Below are 24591 nucleotides of genomic sequence, written 5' to 3'. Positions count from 1 at the left end.
ATCGTGGCTTCTGCTGCTTTAATTTCTAGTGTTTAAAAAAAAAATGTGTTTCCTTACAGAGCCCCAAACCTTCTGGAAGTGCATTACTAAATTAGTACCCCTGCAAACAGCAAAGATGCCATGCATAGCACTTTGTCAGCAACTGATGCCTGCTTCGTGGCCGGGGGCTTATTTATCTAACTGTTACTATGGGACAGTATGCACAATCAGGGCTTCTCTTCCAGGTAAATGAATGCTAAAAGTAGATAAAATGTCCCAAATATATAGCATGTCTGGGTTGACTGATTCACAGTGGTAATTTCACTGTTGAGAGGAACTACACTATGTCTCACCTATATTAATGTGCAGTTTCAACAGCAAATTAGAAGTATTTTAGGCAGTCTAAAGTTGGAATAACCAGATTCACCTCTCAGATAACTGCAGCGCCAACACTCCTGAAGCACTTACACTGAGAACTACACCATTTAGATCACAAGACCAGAACTATTATATTGCATTGAAGAAAAAATGTTATTGAGTTACTTTATTGCAAGACCATCTTCAACAGCGTTGTCAATTAGATTTCCTCGCCACTCAGCCCTCTGCAGTACTGTGTATACTAAATTACTCTGCAACAATGTGGGCGAAGTGGCGGTGATGAACCACACCCTAAAGGGACATTGGGGGGTATGGGCTTGTGTGCCAGGGTGTTTATATTTGTTCAAACCTCCTCCGCTGAGCTCACCTTTCTAACTCAGGCTCGACTAAAATAACCCCGGCGATCAACTTCAGCCACCGACAACTATTGGACAAAAACCCAACGTGGAAAACCCAATGGCTGCTTTGTTCTCTGTGTGTGTACATATATGCACATACATGTCTATGATAGAGAGTTTACTAATGGTGACCTAGTTAGCTCATGTTTCTGCTGAGGCATTATGGGTAAGCGCCATCTTTTCTAAGTTCAGCTATGGGTCGTTATTGGCAGCAGCATCTCTCTATCCTTCCCCTGGCTTCACAGCTGACCTATTACACACTGATCTGTGTGTGTGTGTGTGTGTGTGTGTGTGTGCGCGTGTCTGTGTGTGCGTGTGTGTCCATATGGCTATTGTATGAATTACAGTCTATACTGATGGCTGTCCTCTGTGTTCAGTTTGCAGAGAAGTTTGCAGAGTATAAAGAAGCAGCGCGGCTTGCTAAAGAGAAGAGTCAAGAAAAGATGGATATGGCCACGTCTCCTTCTCAGGTACATTCAGTACACTCTATCCTAACCCCTCCTCCCCCAATTCTGAACCTCCTGTCACAGACATGTTGTGTGCAATGAGCAGCCGGTGAACAGGTCAACCAAAGAATGTTTTTTGACCTTCGTTGTTGTTTATTTTGATTTCATTATCAAAGGAGGCATGGAGGCAAAATAAGAACTAGTTAAGAAAGTGTTGCAAATATGAAACATATTCAGATACTTTACTTAAATAAAAGGACCAACATATTAGTCCTATAATCCAAGTTATACTTAAGTAACAGAACAGAAATATTATAAAAAATGTATTGTATTCATCAAATGATTGTAGGGGAATAAAAAGCAAAATATTCTATATATATATATATATATAAATGTAATTTAGTGTCTTCCACTTCTACATGAACCCAGTCCGTAAACCACAATATGGTACGTTTTCTCTGAACGTTTCCACCTTATATATTAAAAGAAAAAGATACAGCTGTCTCTGGATATTTTGTGGAGAATAATTGACCTGTGTATTAGGTATTTGTTTGTATGGAATATCTTATAATAGAGTGTTTTAGGGCATGTGTAACTGCGTCTGAGAGAAAATTAGCTACTTTCAGAGGATCCCCAGAGAAATCTGTTGTGTAATCTAAAGGGTGTTAACAGGCCTCACAGGCTAGGGGAGCAGCCCCCTGCTGTACTGTACGCTCTATAACGTGGACTATTAATGCTGCGGCTCACATGAAATGCGCAGTACCTTGTGCTTCCCATCGGAGGATGTTTCTAATGAGGACAAGTGGACAGCTTGTGCTCCCATCAGGGGTTGAAGGCTGCATGTGTGTTGGCCACCACCACCACCATCACACTATAGTGTTAACCTGGAGGGATTGCCGTTATCGTAAAGGCTGCGGCCTTCTTGTTACAAGCCTGCAGTTCCCTACTCAAACTGTGTTCTCTGTTTCACAATTGAAAGTCAGTGTTTCACCCACTGCTGGGTTTCTTTCTAACCCCTCCTCTAAATAAACTAGCTAAAACAAGATGAGAACGCACAGCGCTAAATGGTATATGCTGGTCCCAACAGGCCAGAGCCCAGTGGATGTGCATCATGAACAGACATTAAATGGTACTAATGAACGTGAAGGGCAAAATGTAACACTATAATCTTCTCCCTTATCTCTCACTTCCTTCTTGTCCATGAGAGACATACAGGCAGTGCCATTGTGCTACTGTATTGTGCCCTGAGTCCTGAGTCTTTGTTTTATGTACGAGCAGCAGGGAAATGATTTGTCTCTCGTCATATTCTGTGGTTGTATGGGATATAAAGATAAGCGTTAATCCGTAATTCTGCAATTTCCCCAGCACTATAGTAAGCTATTTAATGGCCTATAGGCATGTAGAACTGTTCATTAAGACACTCACATTTATAGCACCAGCACAGGAGATTTTTCAGTGTGAGAGACGTTACCTCCACCGACTGAAACAAACAAACACACCTCTATAATCTCTCATGTCAACCCTTTATAGGAGGAGAATGAGATAAAATAAATGATTCTTCGTTTTATCTTGTTGTCTTCTCTTGTAATAAGAGGTTGTTAAATATGACTCAAGTTAATTATTACAATTTTTAAAACATTACATAGCAGTTAATTATACATGTTATTAATTATATGTACTTTTCTCATTCAGAAATCATTCATTGTTTAAACAATGAATCATTTTACAGAAAATGTATTGAAAACAATTTGGACAACTGTTTGATTGTTTAAATAATTTATCAAGGGGAGAAAAAAAATCACTGTTTCTCAAAGATGAGTTGCTGCTTTTCTCTGTTTTATAATCAGTCAATTAATCATCTTTAGTGTTGAACTGTTGGGCTTTAAAAAATGCATTTAAAGACGTGACCTTGGACTGGTGCTGAAGTTTTATTGGGTAAAAATGTGTCAGTTAATCATGAAAATAATTGACAAGTTAATTAGTAGAGGAAATTGTTGTTAGTTGTATTAAAGTGGTTCTGTTGTTAGTAACAGTAAACACTCAATTTCCTGTATGCTTCAGGCTGTGTCTCTGAAAAAGCCTCAAGAACTAAAAATAGCAGATATTTATTCATGGGGAAATGTCACAAACGTCTACATTTGTAGATTGTTGAGCTTTTAAAATGAGTTCACAATGTTTCATGCAATATCTAATCACAACTACCTGGTGTGAAGGATAAAACGCTTAAAATAATTCAAGTAGTGTTTGATTCTTTGATGTCTAACTGGCAGTAACAGCAGAACAACTTTGTTGTCACATGTAGGAGTCTCCAGGAGGCGAACTCTCATCGCCTTTGACCCCTGTGACTCCGCCCATGGAAAGCATCAACGGCACGGATGACATCTGTGACACAACTCCCAACTCAGACACCCGTCCAGAGCCATCTCAGAACGCACTGGCCTTCGCACACAGGTACAGCCCACGTTGTGATGTGTTCACTGTCCCGTGGTGTCATGTTCACATGTAACTCTCTATTTCACATATATTACACACAAACAGTACTTAAATAGATGAATTGTAATACATTTTTCTCTGTTTATCTGTTTGTCTGAGGCACAGAAGTACACACCTTTCTTCTTCTATGGCTTTCTTTTGATCTGCTTGCACCAATATATGTTGCATGTCAGCATGGTAGTGAACTCCCTCTATTCACCGCTGCTCTCTCGTGTTTTTCCTCCCTAGGGAGCAGTATAAGACTTGTCGGGTCTGCTCTTTCTGATAGGGATGTCATTACAAGTCCTGACTACTGCGACATCTACACAAAACAAAACACGCTCAGGCACAAACTTTCACAAAAATAAGAGCCTCAGCAACAGGGAGGGGCTTCTTTTTTTTAAAACATGGTGCACTTCCTGTTTTCTAACTGCTAACGAATAAGGTACGCCATCCCTCTAGTCGGGAGGAAATTGGTGCAATGAATTACATCGGTGACATTCCTACATGCACGCTGTCACTTCACATGGACCAGCAAAATATGTTACTTTAAGTGTTTTCTCAGGAATGAGGAATTATTTAAGTTATTATTTTGTCCAATCTGAGCATGCTTGGTAAAATAAACTCACATATATTTATATATGATATATGTTTGCCAACTACAATGCAATAATATCTTTTTAAATGCCAATTCGAATCTTTTGACTTTTATGTTGTTTGGTGAATTATGGAGTATGTGACGGTGTCACTTTCTATGCATGCAGCACTACTGTTACCCTGTATACATTCCTGCTGTTTTTGTGTCCTGTCAGCAGACTGAATATTTAAATGGATCATTCCTATGCCCTGTGATCGCCAATACTGGTTCATATACAGTAGATTGTGTAAGATAATGAGGTCACACAGTTCCATGTAAACATTTTTGATTTGTATAATGGCTTTTTGAAGTAGTGTGGCTATGAGGTTCACCAAAAAGGTGTTGATGAAGGGTTTATGTAAGGCTTATATAACATATTGTGGGTAGTGGGAGGCAGAGAAAGGACAAGGCAGAGAGAGAGAGAGTGTGTGTGTGTGTGTGTGAGAGAGAGAGAGGTGTATTGTATAAAGTCTGTGCATGAGTCACTGATGCCTAAACATCCACCAACTGCACACACTCACGACAACAAATAAACTGAACAGGAGGGCATGGGCAATGAGTTTTGAATCGTTTGAGTGAGTGAAGTGTTCTTTTCTCAGGAGAGGAAATGTCCCTGTTATCTACTGTCACCTGTAGTCCACTGTACACGCGGGTCTTTTCATTTGTAAAATCTCTGTAATCTTGTGCCACTCGTTTCATTATTTCTCTGGCTGCGATTCTTATTAATTAAAGATATCAATCAATCGCTTAATGTATTATCATTCTTTTTTTTTTTGCTTAACCATGGATGTCTGAGAGGAAGCGTAAAACATTTTTAATTATATAAATATCATTACAGAGCTCTCTCTCTCTCTCTCTCTTGAGACAGAGTTATTTTTTATTAGTGTATTAATAAAGTCTGTAAAGCTGTGACAAGCTCAAATGCTTAGAAATCCCTCCCGCTACATCAGGAACTATAAGGCTACACAGATCTGACTGTGCAGTGAGAGCAGAATGTAGAGAGGACACCCACTGCCTGCTGCATCCTCGCTGCTGATGTGTCTATAAATGCTGCATGCGTGGGAGACCGGGTCGACTCGGCATTCACGATGGCAAGCGTGGACGTAACAAGCTCAACCTCAGTCTCGCATTTTCTTAGAGGCATATGCAGAGAGGGTAGATCCAAATATTTTACCACAGAACCCCCTCTTTTTCTTGTCTCTCTATGATTCAAACCAGAATATCCACGTTCATCTTCTGACATGTCGATCACCTTTTACAGTAGCCCCATCAGTGCCTCAACCTGCAGTTAAAAGGTTTCTAGTTGATTTAATAGCCAAAAGAAGATAATTAAAATGTTTACTTGTATATGAGGTGACTTCATGAGGGTTCAGACCCACATATAGAACCACACAGGCGTTTGCTGACCTCCGTGATGGTCTTGGTTCGTCTCTCAGCCATGTGTCTAGAATTAGATGATGATGTATCTCTATAATATATACACCACACTGCTGCGTAGTGGGGCGGTGTAGGCAGGGTTGTGTGGGTGCATGTGGGGCAGAGTAAGAGAGAGGAGGATGAGATACAGCTGTATGCAGGGCTGTGAGAGGGTTTATTTCGAATCGCAGGATGTAGGCGTGTTTGGCAGGTCTGCAGTGGAGTCGTTTTGAATGGTTTTCTGAATATTGGAAGACCTTCTTTTGGGACTTGGCTGTATGTGAATGGTCCTCTAGTGTTGGAGGATGTAGGCGTCCCTCGGTGGGTTTGTGGTAGGCTTGTGTAAGAAAAAGAGATGGTGCTGATGTTATACGTCAGGGTGCTACGATTGCGCCGTACCTCGTGTGCTGCCATGGCAACCGCTCTGGCTCTCTGCTTCATGAAGTTCTCTGTGAGGAGGAAGAACCTACCTGACAATGCACAGCGGTCAGGACTTGGATGTAGAAAAACCTTCAGTTTTATGTTTCGTGTTTGGAAGCTTGGAGGAGAATTATTGTTCTTCACATTGTGAAGTAGTAAAACAGAAATCAGTCTTGAGGTTTTATTCAAGAGTCATGGTGTAATGACAGTGTGTAGGTTATGTTCAAACCACAAATGAATTCATAATTAAATATATATATATATATATATATATATATATATATATATATATATATATATATATATATATATATATATATATATATATATATATAAAAAGAAAAAGAAATACATTTAGAACCAGTTAAAAAAAATATATAAAAAAGGAACCTCTTTGTTGGCAGAATATTGTTCACATGAAACATGATAAAAAACAGATAAATCTAAACTCTGCAATTATCTCTACTATATAAAGAATTTTAGAGTCTGTGATTTTTAAAACATTTTATTAAATATATTCAAAACAATGCAAAATTGCCTAACAGATTCAAGAAGATGCAAACAGGAAATGATAGCTTTTTTTTCAGTTTAACATCACAGTTGGCCCTTGCATGACTAGAAGTATAGAATTATAACAAAGTTACATAATGCTCAGCAACTGGAGACTATCGTTAGCTAATACAATACAAGGTATTCCTATTGTGTACATGATCACCTTTACAATCAGCAGTTCATTGACAGTAGCAGCTAAACTTACCCTCCATGTGTCTCACACACCTTCAGCTCTGCTCTGCTGTCCTCAGCCAGAATTGTGCTCAGGTGCCCCCCTGGGACCTTTCAACCACAGTCATTCAATGCAGATGAACACCGGGGTCCAAACGCTCCTTCCAATGCTTTTTCTCTCCTCTGATTCTCCCTCCGTCGCTCTCTCCGTCTGTCTCCGTCTTCACATCTTGACGTCTCTCCTGCTCTCCTGCTCTGCGAGCTGGTGTGTGGGGTTTATACATTGGCGGGGCTGTGTGCCTTGGTGACAGCATCGCTGCATGTGTGTATACGTGTGTGTGTGAGTGGTTATGTGTGTCAGTTAATGTGTGCATGTGTAGGATGAAGTGTCGTCTTCCTCCTATGCGTCACACACGCAGACACACTTGCGCTCGCAGAGTGGGTGGCTGTTGTGTAAGAACTGAGGGCACCGTGGGAGTCCTGCGTGAATTAGATCAGTGTTTTCTCTCTTTGACACTTCACAGAGTGGGTGTAATAGCATAGTGGAGTACTGCTGCAGTGTGAGCATATACTGTACGTGTGTGTGTGTGTGTGTGTGTGTGTCAGTGAGGGGGCAGAACAAAATTCTTATGGGTCATACACTCAGACACTCATCACTCCTTGAGCAAGCTAAGCTTCCTTTTGTGTTTTTCTATGTATCTGTTTCCACTGCTTTGAGGAATTACTGTGAAGTATGTGGGAGTAGGAGCTCCTTTTCAACGGTACTTGACTCGATGTTAGTACTCGACAACGCACAGGTCTCTCATACAATCTCCCGCCCCAGTCTCGGACGTTATGTGAGAGGCGTCATTATGGAAATTGGTGCTGCTCACTTTCTACAGGGGAAATGCACAGCGGAAGCACTCTCCCTCCAGAATGTTTGTACACATATGTCTAATATTACGCTTCAACTGCTACCGACTTACCCAGACAATTTTCAAGATTCTTTCTCCCAAACATGCCTCTCCATAATGCAATTCACTCACTTCTCCCTTATCTCTCGTCTCATCTTCTCGTCTGTGAGTAGCTGGACCAGATTAGGCTCCAGCCAGTCTTGAGGATATAATCTCAGATTACAACTCATGTGGCAGACAGCTGCTTTCACAACTACAGGCCAGGAAGTGCTGACCTCCAACTTGAGTGCCCACTGCAGCCTTTGTCAGATTTCAGCAATGCTGCAAAGATGGACGGGATAGACTAAAAAAAAGCAACAAATAGAGACAAAATGACTATAAAGAGACTCGAAGACCACCAAGAGTCTCAAAATGAAAACAAATAGATTCAAATTGACAAGAAAAATGGCTCAAAAAAGATGACAGAGATGCAAAACAATCACAGAATGAATGAAAACCACTCAGAAGAGACTCTTCTAGACGGGAAGTTTTGATACCATGAAGGAGATATGGGGGAGTTGTTGTCTCATTATCTGTGTATGGATGGATGGATGGAGGGATGGAGGGATGGATGTTTACCAACAATAATGGTTGTGATATGTTGTGGAAAAAATAAACATGCAACAAACACAGCATGAACACAATGAACTAATAAACTGACAGTTTAAATATTTCTGCGTTCTGCAGCCCCGCCATGACAAAACACTGGGAGGCTGAGCTGGAGGCACTTAAAGGGAACAACGCCAAGCTAACAGCAGCTCTGTTGGAGTCCACAGCCAACGTCAAGCAGTGGAAACAACAACTAGCTGCCTACCAGGAGGAGGCCGAGAGACTACACAAACGAGTGAGGACCACAGAAATGCTGGCTTTTTTTTGAAATAGGAGGGATCATTTGGAAGGGATGTTGAGAAGTCAAGATGGGAAGAAAAAAAAAACCCAAGAGGGGATATGATTGTTGGCATGAGGGAGAGGAAAGAAGAGGTAGTCTGGAAATAAAAGATTGAGTCATACTCATTCTGTTGTGTCCATCTGAAAATCTAATTCTCCATTTTATCCTTTTAGGTAACGGAGCTTGAATGCCAGAGCATCCAGACCCCAGTGATCAAATCCCAGAAGACTGAACTCAACCAAACCATAGAGGAACTAGAGAATACGCTAAGGGATAAAGAGGAGGTGAGCATTACGTGGGTGTGTGATAGAGGGAAGTGCCTTACTTGAAATGTAATAGCTCATGCCACAACACCCTACATGCCACACAGCTGTTTAATCTGTTTTTATGTCCTCCAGGAAATGGAAAGGTTGAGAGAGGAATTAGAAAACATGAATGATCTGATGGAGCAGAAAGACACCCTGACCCAGAAACTTGAGGCGAGTGATACAAATACACATTCAACACGCAAGCTCTTTCCCAATCAGCACATTCTCTGTCATTATTTACCTCCTAATGACACAAACCTGGCAACGGCGCTGTCTCTCCTCCTCCAGGAGACGGAGCTGCGCAGTCGGGTGCTGGAGGAGCAGCTGTCCGGGGCCGAGCAGCGGCTGGAGGAGAACCAAGAGGAGCAGGAGAATTTCAGGAAGAGCCTGCGGACGCTGCTGGAGCTGCTGGATGGCAAGATCTTTGAGCTGACGGAGCTCAGAGACACCTTGGCTCGGCTCATAGAGGAAGCCAGCTAGAGACGGAGCTGCCTAAGCTACACAGACAGAGCCATATAATTTACACCCTGATGCCCCCAACTCACCCACACAGATTTTATCCGCCATGCCCCACCTTCCTTCCAAACTCCACACATCTTTAAACTGAGACACTACACTGCCCCAATTCAGATTTTGCTCAAAAAAGGGCAGCTAACTCCCCAATTTTACCTTGCAGGCATCACGCTCCAACTAACCGCAGGCACTCCCGTGGTTCAAGACGACACAGGGACTACCTCATCTTGCCTTCTGATTGGCTGGTGTAGGCTTAACCTCGGTTGAATTGATCTCTCCGATAGAGATGCCTGTTGTGGCACGCTGCAACTGCCCCAAAACCCACCCACCCACACACTCTCAAAGTGTTACCTTGAGATCTGTGCCTCAGTGCCATCTGCTGTTTGACCGGGAGAGCTGCACCGCAGTTTGCAGCATCACAACATCACACACACACACACACACACACACACCCCTTTTCTTCCTCTCTAAACTGCCCCCCCAAGGGGATTGTTGAAAGTCATGTGGAAATAATTGCTGTTAAGACTCAGAGAACTGCGCCAAAGCTGCCAAATCCCCCCAAAATATTGTCCTCTAACTAGCAGATGCTTTGATCCAAAGTGACTTACTGTACAGAGAAGTGCTGAACAGAGAAACACAATCCCATGTTTGAGCTCGGGCTGCCAGCGGAGTGTCACTGGAAACAGAGAATTAAAGGATGACTCTCAGTCTTACCTATTGGCCAGGAAACACAGGGCTGCTGGGAAATTAAGTTTGGTTTACTCACCCCGAATTACTACGTTATATCCACACCCTATTTAAATCCCCTACATGATAGATAAATATGGAATCTTCCAGAGGCATATTTGGTATGCCACACAGAAATTTTAGAGGGCAGGTTCCCGTGTTAGATCCGACTCGAGAGTTTGTGTATCCAGACTGCTTCCACCGTTACAGACACCTGACCTGTCTTCCTGCCAAACTCAGTGTGGTGTGTGTTCCCGGACAAGGCCTGACCTTTCGACATAACGTGTGCCTTCAAAGCACATATGCGTTGGACACGTTTGTATATAATATGTGTGTGTGTGATCTGTGCTGTGAGAGAAAGACCCTGTTTTTGGACATCAAGGACCACACAAACACACACACACACACTCACACACACTGAGCAATACCAGACAGGCTCTATATGACACCTCTTTCCATCTCTATCAGGTACTCTACTCAGTGGACTCATGCAGATAGGTCAAATGCAACTCAGCTGATTCCCCCCCCCCCCCCGTCCGACAGAAAGTGAACTACTGTTGACCGCGAACCTGTGTGGCAGCCCTGTCTGGTTGAAGTAGTGCATCGTGAAGGGCTTTTAGAGTGTCATCTACATGTTCGTTAATCTCCACCCTCAGTGAAACTGGCCACAGATATTCACTCCTCACGGGTGAATATAGAACTGTACTCAGTTTCTATTATTTTTTACACAGGATATAACACTGACGATATAATTATAGAACTGTATAAGACAACTTTCTACTCATGATATTATAAACGAATGGACGGATAACTCAAAAGCAGTAACACCCTGCAGTGGCTTATTGTTGTGTATTAACCCACTTAAAGTATTGCATAATTGTTATTGAGTATTTAGTATGTAGGTAAACAATGACAACCTCTTCAGTATATATTTAAAATGCGTAACAACACAATGCAAACACATAGTGTTAAACATTCTGTACCAAAACACACACTTCTGAAGCAGCTCCTGTACCGATTAAATCCAAAAACTGCATCTTAAAATTTCTTTCCTCCCATGAAATGCTGCTTACGTTACCTTTCAATTGAGCACCCGGTTTGCACTATGTTATTACACTGTTGTAACTTCATTATATATCAAGAGATTTGCATTAAATACTAGCACAGCATCATTCTGTATAGTTCAAATATTGTAGTTTGTTACACAGGTTAATACACTGGAATAAGATCCATGTAAAGGAAGTTACCCAATTTTTTTTTTTTCTGGTTTAAATTTGACAGTCAAATGACAGAGATGGAATACCTTGATATTAATGCTATTGTTAATGAATGCCTTTGTACAGTAGTGGATAAGAAGCTTTTCATTCTCCTGTTTTGTAACTTATGGTATTTAAATGTAGGTATTATTATTGTATTTAGAGGTATGAGAAGACTGGCAATATTTTTGACTATTTAAAGTAATTTTGAACTCATGATATTAAAGAGGTACCTCAGGCTAATGATGTTCGTAGATTGGTGAGACTTGTGTGTTTGCAGGTGAAAGGATTTGCCAAATGTTGGTGAAAAATGATCAGGAGACACACCTGTTGGTGCTTCAGCCAAACTAAGTCCTTTTGTTGAAACAAAGGACAGCCCTACCAGGCTGAGAACACACCTCTGTGAACCGAGAAATGCTATGTTTTATATTCAAATACAGTAACGGCAGAATTCAGTGTGTGCAAATCACTTTTGTTCCGTTTCATTTTTTTAAGAAACACATTATTAACTAAGTTGTTCAACAGTGAAACAGACAATCTCACAATTTGCTTCACATGGTTTTATTCAAATACAGGGGGCGAATTTGTTAAATTAAAAAATAAGGTTTGAATAAATGAAAGTGGCAGGTCTAAAGGCAAAAGGGTATTCTTGCAACAGTATGTTTCTACACCACTGTGTAAAAACAACTGCAGCATTTAATACGTCCATTGTTTTAGGCAATCAATATGAACTCATTATCACCCAATAACTTGTTTCGTCCCTTTTCTTGTATTTCTCTTTATTGATATTGCACTTATAAAGTATCTGACTGGTTTATTCAGACAACGTAATATAGTCAGCCTGTCTGGATAACAGGTTTATTAAGGACATTTTCAGAAGCAAACAAATCACAAAAAGATGTGGCTGGAAATGCATTGGGAAATGCATTCATTGAGTAATTAATGCAATGTAAAAATTACAGTTAGCTGACAATAAGGTTATTTAGAATGATCAGTGTGTTTCTAAGCTCAGTCAGGTGATAGATAGTTGATTCATGGCAAGTGTGTCACATTCTGAGCCCAGTTTCCCAAAAGTGTTAAGCACATTGTTCATCATAGTTTAGTGGAGCGTAAACCTTACATCTTCTGGGAAACTTGTCAGTTATAGTGACATCAAGTCAGGTAAGGTCTGGGTTAGGTTTAAGTTAAGAGTCAGGTCAGGGTTCGATCTCTGGCTCGTGCTACATGATGAGGGTACCATAGGCAAACATTGTGCTGAAAGTGACAGAAGACATGTAAAAGTGCCTCAGGCTTGCTCTGTCAGGAAAACAATAAACTCTTTAGCTATTTTCAAAGCTGTATAATGTGACATACACTTCCATGCCTGTTCTTCCTACATTAGAGCCTGCCTTGTGATTAATCTGTGAACGTAACGCCACACAAGAACGAGGGTTAAAGCACAACTCTTTGCATCAAAGCTGTTAAAGACTGCAAGCTGAGACGGTTTCAAACTCTTAGTTTATGAATTCCTCCGCTGCTAGGCGTCCCACTGGTCCTCTCACATTGTCCTTCTATCACACCTCTGTAGGTCCACATGTTCAGTGCTTTTAACTCATCTACTACATATATAATATTTCACCAGTGATCAAAAAGAAGGTGGTACTGTACAGGTAATGTTACGCAGTTTGTATGTATCATGAAAAGTGCAGAAACCATTTATAAAAAAACAACTTACGAGAAGAGGCCATGGACTCACTTTGCCACTAAAATGTTCTGTACATGTTGGCTGTGAGTTTTAGTGCGTGAGTCCACGTGTGCATTTTCACTCCCAGCGCTATGACTAACAGACCTCCTACTGTGTGCTTCTGCCCACTGAGTGCAGCGAAAAAGAAATTAGAAAAGATGCAATAGAGGAAGGAGAGAAAGTGAATAAGATGGCAAGAGAAAAACCACATCCATCACGACCGCCTGCTCCACAGCCCACAGTGACTCCCCACAGCGCTGAGAGTATCTAGCCTCCCACAAACCATCCATCATTCAAACAAGCGTGACCGGTTTCCCAGATCTTGCCGTGACTATCCCACATACGAAGTTCGGGAATCACCAATCAAGTCTACCCACACTTTTCACTAACGATGACCTCCACCCCGCTAAATAAACCCTGCAGCTCTGCAGGTGACCCTTCATCTAATCCTCCCCTACTCTCGGTGCCTGCTCAGAGATATTGTTATTTTCGGCACCATGATAAGTCTATTGCGATTCTCCATATCTCCCGCCAGCTTGGCCATATGCTGTGGTCAAACAGATGGGTCGATACATATTCCCTCATAACCCACACAGAGAGGGGTTGAGAGTTGGGGGTAGTGAAGGTCGGAGGAGGACAAGGGTGGGGGAGGGGGATGATTCTGGTGCGACAGACTAAAGGATTTGGAGTCTTTGAGCGGCGTCAGATTAAACAGCTAGTGGTCCTGTCGGACGCTAACACGTCCCTCATGACCCCAAATGATCAACCATTGAGTTACAGCTGGAGTTCATCATTTCTAATGCTTTTGGGTGAGTGAAAAAAAAAAAAATCACACACCTCACAAACAGCACTAATATGAGGTTTTCAGTTTCATAAATACATGTCAGTGCAGTGTGTTGGTGTAAAATGTGTCATGTGCCGCTTCTGAATATGTAATATAATATAGCCACAAAAGGCCAGTGCAGAGCTTTTCAACATTACAATCGGATTACAGGAATAAAACAAAAGTTAGATACAGTAGAAATAGAAACACACATGTGATGATGATGTCCTTCATAATGATGGATGTAGTGTGAAGAACGAATGAACAGGTTGACCATTCACCTTTGGAGCGTTGTGATATTAAGTAAGTAAGTATGACTCCAGCAATGGCATAGTCACGAGGTACATGTGTGATGGGGCTGTGTGTGTTTACTGGGAGTGAGTGAGTGAACTGTGTGTATGTGTTTGTGCATGCGTTTGTGAACAGAACAACGCAGCACTTTACGATACAGTACAGTAAAGTAGAGTGTGCGGTGCCCGAGGGTGCAGGCATCTGTGTGCGTATTAGTTGTTGCATCGAAGCGTTGAACCCTAGCTGTCCCAGTCATGGCCGGCCAGCCCGTCGTCATCCGAGTCAGAATCTGGTGAGGCCTCCTTTATACGGCGCAGCGCCTCGTGGATGCTCCGGGTCAGGGGGTCGGTGGAGGCAGGGAACTCTCCCTTGTCCCTTCTCTCTTTCTTGGGGACGCGCCTCAGTTTGACCCCCTTGCGAATCTGAGCCAGGATGCTGCCCGGGTCATCGTCGTCCGTGGAGGGAGGCAGAGACCGCTGGTCGACCTTCCTCAGGTGGAAGCTGCCTCTCTTCAGGGAGGCTAGCACCTCATCCATGGGTGAGCTCACTGAATACAGGAAGAGAAGAAGGAGGGAAACTGTAATTGGCTTGTTTAACTTGCTTATCCAAGAGCCTACTATGGTACTAAATAGTTCCCGTACCTCTTATGCTGTGGGGGTCAAACTCTGGAGTCTTCCTCAGCTTTTTCCGGGCATTCAACAGTTGGCTGCTGTCAAAGAAGCGAGGGATGAATGGACCGAGTGGGGAGAGGGAGAGTTCTTCTGCCGCATCCTTCCCCTCAGCCTTCTGCCAATGCCGACCCGGGCTCCCAGAAGGCGACAGCTCCTCCTTCATGGGCAGGGGAGGTGGCGGGGGAGGTGGAGGAGGAGGGGACATGGGCGATGCCAGCAGTGAAGACAGGGAGCAGGGAGAGCAGGAGGAGTCTGCGGGACTGGGCACAGGCAGAGGAGGAAGGGATGCTGTGAGGACCGTGACGGGCTGGGTGGTGAGTGTGGAGCTGGGGTCCGTCTGCACACTGGTACTGAGACACAGCGGGTGGCCCTGAGGCCGGACGCAGTCCACACGCTCATCCCTCTCACTCACGCTACTCATTTCCATGCTCCTGCCGCGCTCTCTCCTTCTGTTGTGGGCCACGCGTAGACGAATGGACTTCAGAATCACCTGACCTGGGTACCTCTGGAGAAAGACACAGCAAGAGATGGAGATCCATCAGTAGAATATCAGTGGGAAATGTGGAGATATTTACATCAATAGGAGGTCACATACCTGCTTGAAAGTGCGCAGTCTGTCGAGAGTCCTCTGCCTCTCCTGACTAACTCTGCTATTCTTCTTCTCCTCATCCTCCTCATCTTCATTTTTCAGCTGACAAAAGAGGAAAGAGTTAGTGCCCATGCTATACTAGTTTACAGTCACATCATTATAAAAAAAGCATCTACCTGTAAGAACGGGTGGGATACATAGTCCTTGTGGATGGTTTGACGTGTCTGCTGTTTCTGAGTGTGGTTGGACACACAGATATCCTGCAGACAGGAAATAATATACCATCAACATACTGATCCACACTGTATCTCACATACCAATGCGTACTTTTATCTGTTTGTTGATTAAATATGTTTCTGATATTGCAGAAGAGCAGGACGCCGTTTAAAGGGTCACTTCTGCTCGGATATGAAGCCCAATCAAACGTTACATTACATTCAATATCACATTGAACAATATGCACAATAGAGAATTCAGTAATGAAAAGAATATGAGTAAGGTGTACACACCCTTTTGTTCCTCAGATAGGAACGCTTGGCAGTGATGCGGCCCCTTCTTGCCTCTAGCTGTCGAGCGCTGACCTGAAGTCTGTGCAGCTCCTCCCTCTCTGCGGTGTCATCCTCTTTTATATCATCTGCCCTCTCAAAGGTGTCATAATACACCACCTCATCCTGAAGCTCTGAAAACATATAAATATATATTATATCTTGTTGCAGGTTTATACACAGCCGACAGTACAGAATAGTTGGTGAAATGTAGAGCCCGAGACACTTAGAGGTATATTACCTGACATCTGTCTGCGTATGCTGTCGAGCTGAGCGGTGAGGAGCAGCTCTTCACATTGTAGTATATCTGCCTGGATGTCATAGAGCTGGAGCTGGCGCTCATAGTACTGTGTCTCCATGTGGTCTAATAAGGCCATGGCACCCTCACTGCTACACAGACTCTGCATCTGAGGGGAAGGGACAAAACGGTTGACACAAAAAAAAGCTGTGTGTGTGTGTGTTTTATGTTTATTTGGCGTTGTGTATCACTACCCCACCTCCTCTCGAAGCGTGTGTTTCCTCTGCTCCAGACAGATCTCCCTGGCTCTCTGGAGTTGCAGAGTTTCCTTGGCGACAGAGTAGCGGAGTCTCTCCATGCGCTCCACTGCTGCGGCCCATGAAGATTTACCAAACTTGCGCTCGTCTACCTTCATGCGCTCATACACCCCTGCACACACACACACACACACACACACACACACACACACACACACACACACACACACACACAATGGGCAATTCACAAGTGACTGTGTGAAACTGAAAAAGTATGAAAGTGAGTCACCAATATGATCAAGTAACTTTCACTTTTCATAGCATGAGTAGGAATTTCACCCACACCTTCTTTTATTTTTATGTGATGATGAATGTCTCTTAACAGTAATGTAGAGGGAGACATCTACTGACCAAAGTTGGACATGACAACTCATTTCACTTGAGGCCACTCACTCGTCTGATTTTGGATCTAATAAGTGTCAGATCATAAATGGACCAATCAGCAGTGGTGAAAGCTGGGGATGAGCAGGGGCATGTTGTGGAGTAACCCTGCACAGAGACACTCTGCTGGCGGAGCTGTTTGATCAATCGGTTGTCCTTGTTTCCTCCTGTCACTGTCAAACCCACGGCTGTCTGCACTGCCTCATTAATACCAAATCACATTAGCCCTGGCGTTCAAAACCACACACACAGGTCAATAGCAGGCCACTGCTACCACTGTGTGTGTGTGTGTGTGTGTGTGTGTGTGTGTGTGTGTGTGTGTGTGTGTGTGTGTGTGTGTGTGTGTACAAAGTCATGCTGATTTATTGACTTGACATTGGCAGAGCCTGTGATGGTATACTGTACCTTTCTGGGCTCTGGCAGTGATCTCAAAATATTTGATAGTAAACTCCTGGATGTTGAGGACTGCCTCCTGAGCTTTCTTCTGCCAGTCAAAGTCCTCCTTTTTCAGCGATTCAATCCGCCTTGGACCCAAGTAGTCATTCTCCATAGAAATCTGTCGAGAGAGGATGAGCATATTTTTTATCAGAAAGGCAAAGAACGACAGGCCTCAGTGTGGTAAATATTTAACCTGGGAAAAATAAAGTCCAAAAATATGTATCTTATACAGGCTTAACATATGCACACCCTGTGATAAAGTAAACAGTATTATGCTGATATTAACAAATGGATGTGAGGATCATGGTTTACAAATCGTTTCATCTGAGGAGAGCAGAGCAACCGAAGATCATACAAACATATTTATTTTCCTACAAACACATTTAAACCACCTCATACAACCATGATCACTGTTTAGTTGAAATTGACATTGCGTAGAATTGAAAATTTTAAAATGCCTTGACATTTTTGATTTGCGAGGGTAAAAGGAAGAATGATGTTGTAAGAAATTCACCATTTCTTAACCCATAAATGAAATTTGCAGAAAGTTAAAGACCATGATGGGAATGTGACATCACTGTGTCTCCGTTAAGCAGACACTGTATGAAATCTGAAAAATTAACAACCAGAGGAAAATGAAAACAAAGAAGGAAAGTGAGCAGCAAAGGTTACAGAGCTGCATCCCCATCTGAACCTCAGTAACCTTGCTGCACCTCAGCTCCCCCTGCAGTACTCAGCAGTGCTCCAGTATCATTTACCACTTCAGTGTCCTGCTGTCCGGTTGCCAGTGCTCATTCCTTTGTTTTTTTTTGTTCTACATTGCAATACATTGTGTAATTTAAGACCGGTTGGCTTTATATCTAACAGTTTGTGTTACTGTAAATCTTAGAGGGCAACCTGTTACATGACATTATATTTCAAAGAAATAATCACCAACAATGCAAAAGTGTAAACCTCACAGCTAGGAAACTCAGATGAGGACAGCCTACAGAAAGTCATTCTGTGACTAAGCTGCAGACACAGCAAGTTATAAATAGACTCGGAAGTTGAAAAACCCCACCCCCTGCCCCCGGCCACATAGCGGTTCCATGGTGTAATGGTTAGCACTCTGGACTCTGAATCCAGCGATCCGAGTTCAAATCTCGGTGGAACCTGTCGTTTTCGCAACCGTTTGGTCCTCCTTTCTGGAAAAGCCAGTAGCATAGATAGCATGCTACATACACCCTTTCAGTAAATGAGCTAAGAATTAGACAGAAACAATCAGTAGATCTATATCATATCACCATGTCCCTATAGTTAATAATTGTTTCATCTTATCTGATTTCTCCCAATCAAACCATTTTTATCAGTTTGATTATAGTTCCCAGTGCCATTTGATTGACAAAACACCTTTTTCATGTAGTTCTGTAGGTGATAGTTAATCAAGATTTTGAAAAAAACAATTGGCTTTAACAAGAAATCTAATCTGGGATGGTCTTAAAGTTGTTTCATTACAAAAGGAAGTGATGGAAACAAACACGTCACACATTATCATAATTTGGCTGGGGACAATCTTCCTCAATGGCCTTACTTTATACTTATTTAACAAATGATTTCCTTCTGTTGTTACATCATTCTCTCATCTTAATAAAGGACATAACACCCTGCTTACACTCCTGTTTAGCAGACAATGTGTCTCATCTCCCAAGTCAAACGTTACTTAATGTATTCAGCCACAACTCCCTAACTATGCTCTCCATCTTTCCATTTCTGCTGTAGGCCTGCTGATCCCAGCACAGCATCATCCCGTACCTGTAGTAAACCTATAGGACCACGCAGGACATGACTTATTCATGTCTCCGAGACTGCAGGAAACTGGAGATCCACAGGGCTCGGGCTCAAAGTATGTCACTCAACCCCGAACTGCCACATTCCACAACTGTTTCCTAACCCTTTTTTTAAAAAAAAAATAATGCAACCGGATGTCTGCTCCTACTCTTTACTACAGCTGTGAATGTAAATTCGATGGATATACAATAAAATACAACATTTATGATAGAATTTATGAAAATATACTATGTTTTTCTCCATGTTTTGGCCGTGTTTACTGTATAGCAATATATGGTTTTGGAACAAACCTATTTAGTTAGGTTTAGGAAGCGATTTTCATGTACTTACTGTGGAACTGTAAGTAACTAAAATAAGGAGAACATAGAAGAACATAGATTTATGTCAGTGTGCTTTGTTTCCATGTTAATGGGGGATGCTGTGTGTCTCAAGTTATGTTTATGGTGATTCAGAATGCTCGGAATTTATACTTTCCAGCAACACCACATGTTATTGTAGACTCACAAGAAAATGATACCGGATCTTTTGAACACAAGGGTTAAGGTACAAAAGAAGTGTGTGTGTGTGTGTGTGTGTGTGTGTGTGTGTGTACTGTATAGTGTCTGTTAGCTTCTTTATTGATGGATGTTATTTAGTAACGGGATACTGGGTATTTATTAAATTATATTTATAACTGATGTGAGTCATTGAGCTAAATTGAACTGTACCATTAACACTGTAAGCATTATTTTCACCTTTCCATCATTTATCCTTTCACCAGCCTCCATCTTATCTTTGCAATAAGATAAATCTAATCACCCTCCTCTTGCTTTACAAACCACAAGGCATCGTATCAGAATATACAAGAATACATTACAGTTAAACATGGACATACACACTGATGCACACACACACACACACACACACACACACACACACACACACACACACACACACACACACACACACACACACACACACACACACACACACACACACACACACACACACACACACACACACACACACACAGAACAGGCTCTATTTTAAGAGAGAGACATGAGAACTTCCTGTCTCTATCCATTGTGTTTTATGGCCATTCTGTGTCAGTCCCTATAGAGAAATACAGAAATACATCACTGACTCTAGTCTATCTGCAGTTGCCAGCTCCCTAGAAAATCTTTAAAATGTTTCCATAAACAAACAAAAAAAAACACAATTTTCTTTCACAAATGAAATAAGCTGGAAATCCATGTGTGAGAACTGTGAGACTTAAAGGCCATAAAGGATTTGGCCCCAAACTCTATAACAATTTTGTAAGTCGCCTCATTATGTTCTGTGGAGCTGCTTCTTAATCTGCACACATACATATACACTTAAACTGCAAACTTGAACTGGCACAAATGATTTACCTTGATCTGCTGTCTGCGTAGCATTGCTAGTTCCCTCATGTCTCTGAAGGGCTGAAGCAGGTACTGGTACAGCTGTGTGGAGGCCTCCAGGAGTCCTCCATAGGCCTCATCTTCCTCCTGATACAGCTGCAACAACTCCACCATACTGTCCATGGTCTTGTGTTTCTCCAGCAACTGCATCACACAGGAAGATAAATTGAGTATCGTCAACATACAAGCAACATTCAGAAAATCAGAACATATAGATTGTAAAACCCCTTTAAAAATCTCTGTAAGGCCTTGTTAATAAGGTGTTATTATCCATGTTGAATGCAGTGTGAACAGGCGGCTTCCAAAGAGGTTCATATAAACAATAAGAGAGTTGGATGCACCTTGAAAAAATAATTATTCAAGTGTCACTTATTAGAACAAGTTAATTGAGCAGAAGACAACCATACTATAAGTGGTGTAAAAGAGATGTAATACATGTCCAATTGTCTGTTATTTATGTACCAGTGTGATAATAGCAATACGTTATTACAAAGGCCAGAAGAACATACTTAAATACATCAAGTGTCACCCAACAATTAATGGAGGCTTGAACCTGACTGTGAGGCGAAGAGGATACTTTGTGTAACAGTAAATAATAGGAGTATATGAGTCTCAGTCTCGGTGCACAGACCGCGGCTGAGTGGACAGAGTCCTTTCTGCTGCTGGGAATAAGATCAATACACACACATTTTTGCCAGACTGAACAATCCTATAGGCTAGCAGCAGCAAGCACTGAAATAGCCATTAACTCATATGGAGTGGCAGGATCAATAGGCCAGTGTGTGTGTGTGTGTGTGTGCACGTGCAATCCTACGACACAACAAACTGTGACTGTTTGAATGAAGTACTGTACAGAACATTTGCCGTGTTAGAGAGATGAATATGATCTCTTCCTAAATCTTCAAGAGGAACACACTTCAAGCAGACTGGAAATCCCAAACACTGATGTGCATTTGTTGAAACAATCGGTGCAAATTAGTTCGGGGTTGGTTGGCGTACATTAAAACAGTTGGTTCTGCTGTTAGATGTTTTTTGCTCAGGAAGGGCAGAAAGGCAAAGCTTCCTGTGTCTGGTTTTCTGTCTTTTTTATTTTGAGAGTCCCTACTGGGTGGAATGACACTGCCAAGAGCAGTGCAGAAAGGAAACGCCTTGGCTCGAAAGTCACACAAACAAATCAGAACATAGATGCAGTCTTTTGACAGTTTCATACTTCTGCAAAAACAGTTAAAGAGAGTTAAATCTCAGAGAATTAAAATGTGTTTTAAGACGGGATTTAAAAACAGGCTGTAGATGTCAGTTTCACGCTTCCAGAGTTTGGTGTTACAGCTGCAAAGGCCCGGTCGCCCTCATGCTTCAACCTATAGCTCTAAGGATCATCTGGCCAGCTGACATGATGACCTTGTGATGCTAATAATGCAAACCCTTCCATAATGCACTGTACAACCCGTACTCTCTGAGGACTTCTTGCACTTTGGCTCCGTAAGTCAAGGCTGCATCAATCTAACTCCATTGATTAGTAGGATAAAGTGAGAGCCAGCGGGTATCAATATAATGTCTGTTTATATTAAGAGCAGTTAATCAATCACTCCTTTCGCTGCTGATGTGTAAAAGGAGCAGGCCTGGAGTGTGTATGCGACGGTGTCTGGATAATGTCTCCACTATGTCATGTCAGAAATACAAAACAGAACAGAAGTTGGATCATTGGTGCTATTATTATTATAATTATTATTATATACAGAACTTATATCCACTACCACACGTTGTTACACTATTCTGTGATGTATTTGACAGAATGGCATAGTTAGTCAGTGTTAAGTGTTGTTTTAACCACCAAATTCTCAAGTTTCTTGTTTGTGGCCATCATGACTAATCATGACTAATGCTTTTTCACTCCTTATTTGTGCAAACTATAATAGTGTATGTATATATGTGTATTCTTGTTTTTTATGGATGCAATCTATTTAGTTTGTCTAAATAAATTAAATACCCATCTACCTGAAATGAATGACAATCACACTTCCTTAGTCAGCATAGCAGAACGACTGTGGCTGAGATACTGTGAGATGATCACAAACATGGTCTCACCTCATGCAGTTGTTTTGTTCCGCGGTTAAGTGCCTCCTCGTACCCGGACTGCCTCAGCTCGCTCAGGCTCTCGTAGTACTCATCCGGGTCGTCGTTCTCCGTGAACAGAACCTGCGAAAGGATCTTCCATCCACACGTATCGAGCGCGTGGCCCAGGTACATCTGTAAACTGTGGCAGAGCTCGTCCATCTCGGTCTCGGGTACTTCCGCCGCGCCGAACAGCACCGTCCACACGCCGGCTGGCTCCTCCGGGAACACCGGGAGACAGGGTTCCAGGTCCGAGTTCACGGAGCACAGCTGCTGGTGGGTTGACCGGAGGTCCTGGAAGGAGAAGAGTCCGGCCCAGCTGCAGTCCTCCCTTGTCAGAAGGTCCAGATCCTCCAGGTCCAAGCTGTCCAGGGAGGGGGACAGTTGGTCCTCTCTTAGTGGTTTTAACCCCCCGGTACCGGGAATAACGGGAGATACAGCGGATTTAGTCGGAGTTTGGATTTTGACAGGGCTTGATTTCGTTGCTGTGACGGATTTAGTCTTAGGTCCGCAGCTTTTAGCCACAGCCTCCTTGACTCCTTTGCTCGGGCTCTTGGATACTTTATCTTTGACGGGACTTTCAGGCCATTTTGTTTTGTCCCCTTCCTGGCATGCAGTCGCCTGCGCCGGCGGGTCCCTACCAAAGCTTCTCCTCTGCACCGTCCTGTCGTGACACGTAATTGCAAATTTGCCTTCCACTTCATTCCAGGCGACGATGAAAACAAATTTGTGCTTTTCCTTCTCCTCGAACGCGTTCGGGCGAACGGCTACCCAGCCCGACTCCAGATGATCCTCCATTGTGAAAGACATGTCTGCAAAGTGATGGGGACAAAAAATAATAATAACCTTGTGCGCGCCGACAAGCCCTGCGTTGGCACAGTTTGAGAGTCGGATGCAGCAGCGCAGCAAAATTACGTGTATTACGGTTTTTTGAAACAGCGTTTACCAAACACTGTTTTCTCTCCGAGGATGTTGCCTGAAGGGCTATCCTCGGAGAGGCATGCATTTGGAGCAGTGCGCTGTCATTTTCCGTCTCTGGCCCTGCCTAGCCCAATCTCCCGCAATCGTTAACTTTACCATCCGCCTTGCGACAACAGACTCTGACCCATAACATGCGACCGTTTGTTTACCAGCTCCAGCGGACGATCCGCCTCTCAGCTGTGCTCCGTTATTGTTATTGTCGAGCTCTCGTCCCTCATCGTGATGCAATAAACAGCAGCGCACATTGTTCAAATACAACATGAATAAATGTCACACGGAGGTTTCACGTCTTCGGAAGGGTTAGCATCGTCTCCAAACTCTGTGCATCACCATGTTTTCTTCATCGTTTCCCCCCAACAGGACCACATAAGCAAAATAATAACGTTGCCTTCATGTGCCGTAAAAATATCGGAATTTCCAGAGAGTCGGGTATGACGACTAGGTTAAGTTTTAGTGTCGCCGTGTTAACACTTTTACCAGCCTTTACAATGTTGTTTCTCTTTCCGTAATACTTTTATAAGGCCGTGTTATTATCGGCTAAATGGAAAGTACGTTTACAATTAAGCGTCAGTCTTGAAATACTACTAAGAGAAGAAGGAGGTCGAGAGTCCGAGGACCATTAAAGGCAACATTAGTATCTCGGATGGAGCAGGGCACGTAGGGACGTGCTGACGATTTAGGTTAAGCAGTGTCGTATGCTTTGCGGAGCAGCTGCAGCACCGAAACAATATGCAAACAATA

The 24591-nt window shown here is 42.7% G+C and overlaps 2 protein-coding genes across 3 annotated transcripts in view; one reads left to right on the top strand and one right to left on the bottom strand.

Moving 5' to 3' along the window:
• The window catches only part of homer1b (homer scaffold protein 1b), a 20395-nt gene extending 8659 nt beyond the window's left edge, over positions 1-11736 (top strand). For both annotated transcript variants that reach the window (XM_084025309.1, XM_084025308.1), the window contains 6 exons: positions 1133-1225; positions 3504-3652; positions 8489-8645; positions 8864-8974; positions 9089-9169; positions 9287-11736. In XM_084025309.1, coding sequence (XP_083881435.1) covers positions 1133-1225; positions 3504-3652; positions 8489-8645; positions 8864-8974; positions 9089-9169; positions 9287-9478 — 783 coding nt within the window. In that variant the 3' untranslated portion in view covers positions 9479-11736. The remainder of the gene's footprint in view (positions 1-1132; positions 1226-3503; positions 3653-8488; positions 8646-8863; positions 8975-9088; positions 9170-9286) is intronic.
• Positions 11737-12085: 349 nt separating this feature from the next.
• Positions 12086-24214, bottom strand: LOC311023461 (junction-mediating and -regulatory protein-like). Its single transcript, XM_084025303.1, has 10 exons — positions 22843-24214; positions 20728-20901; positions 17477-17627; positions 16633-16802; positions 16377-16542; positions 16100-16269; positions 15767-15850; positions 15597-15692; positions 14972-15506; positions 12086-14877 (listed from the first exon to the last, which is right to left on the bottom strand). The coding sequence occupies exons 1-10, from the start codon at positions 23677-23679 to the stop codon at positions 14570-14572; spliced, it is 2691 nt and encodes an 896-aa protein (XP_083881429.1). The 5' UTR covers positions 23680-24214; the 3' UTR covers positions 12086-14569.
• Positions 24215-24591: the final 377 nt, after the last annotated feature.

Source organism: Eutrigla gurnardus (genome assembly GCF_963514095.1).
Source record: "Eutrigla gurnardus genome assembly, chromosome: 13".
Classification (NCBI taxonomy): domain Eukaryota; kingdom Metazoa; phylum Chordata; class Actinopteri; order Perciformes; family Triglidae; genus Eutrigla; species Eutrigla gurnardus.
The sequence above is the reverse complement of the archived record's forward strand: the minus strand, read 5'-3'. Positions and strand labels throughout refer to the sequence as shown.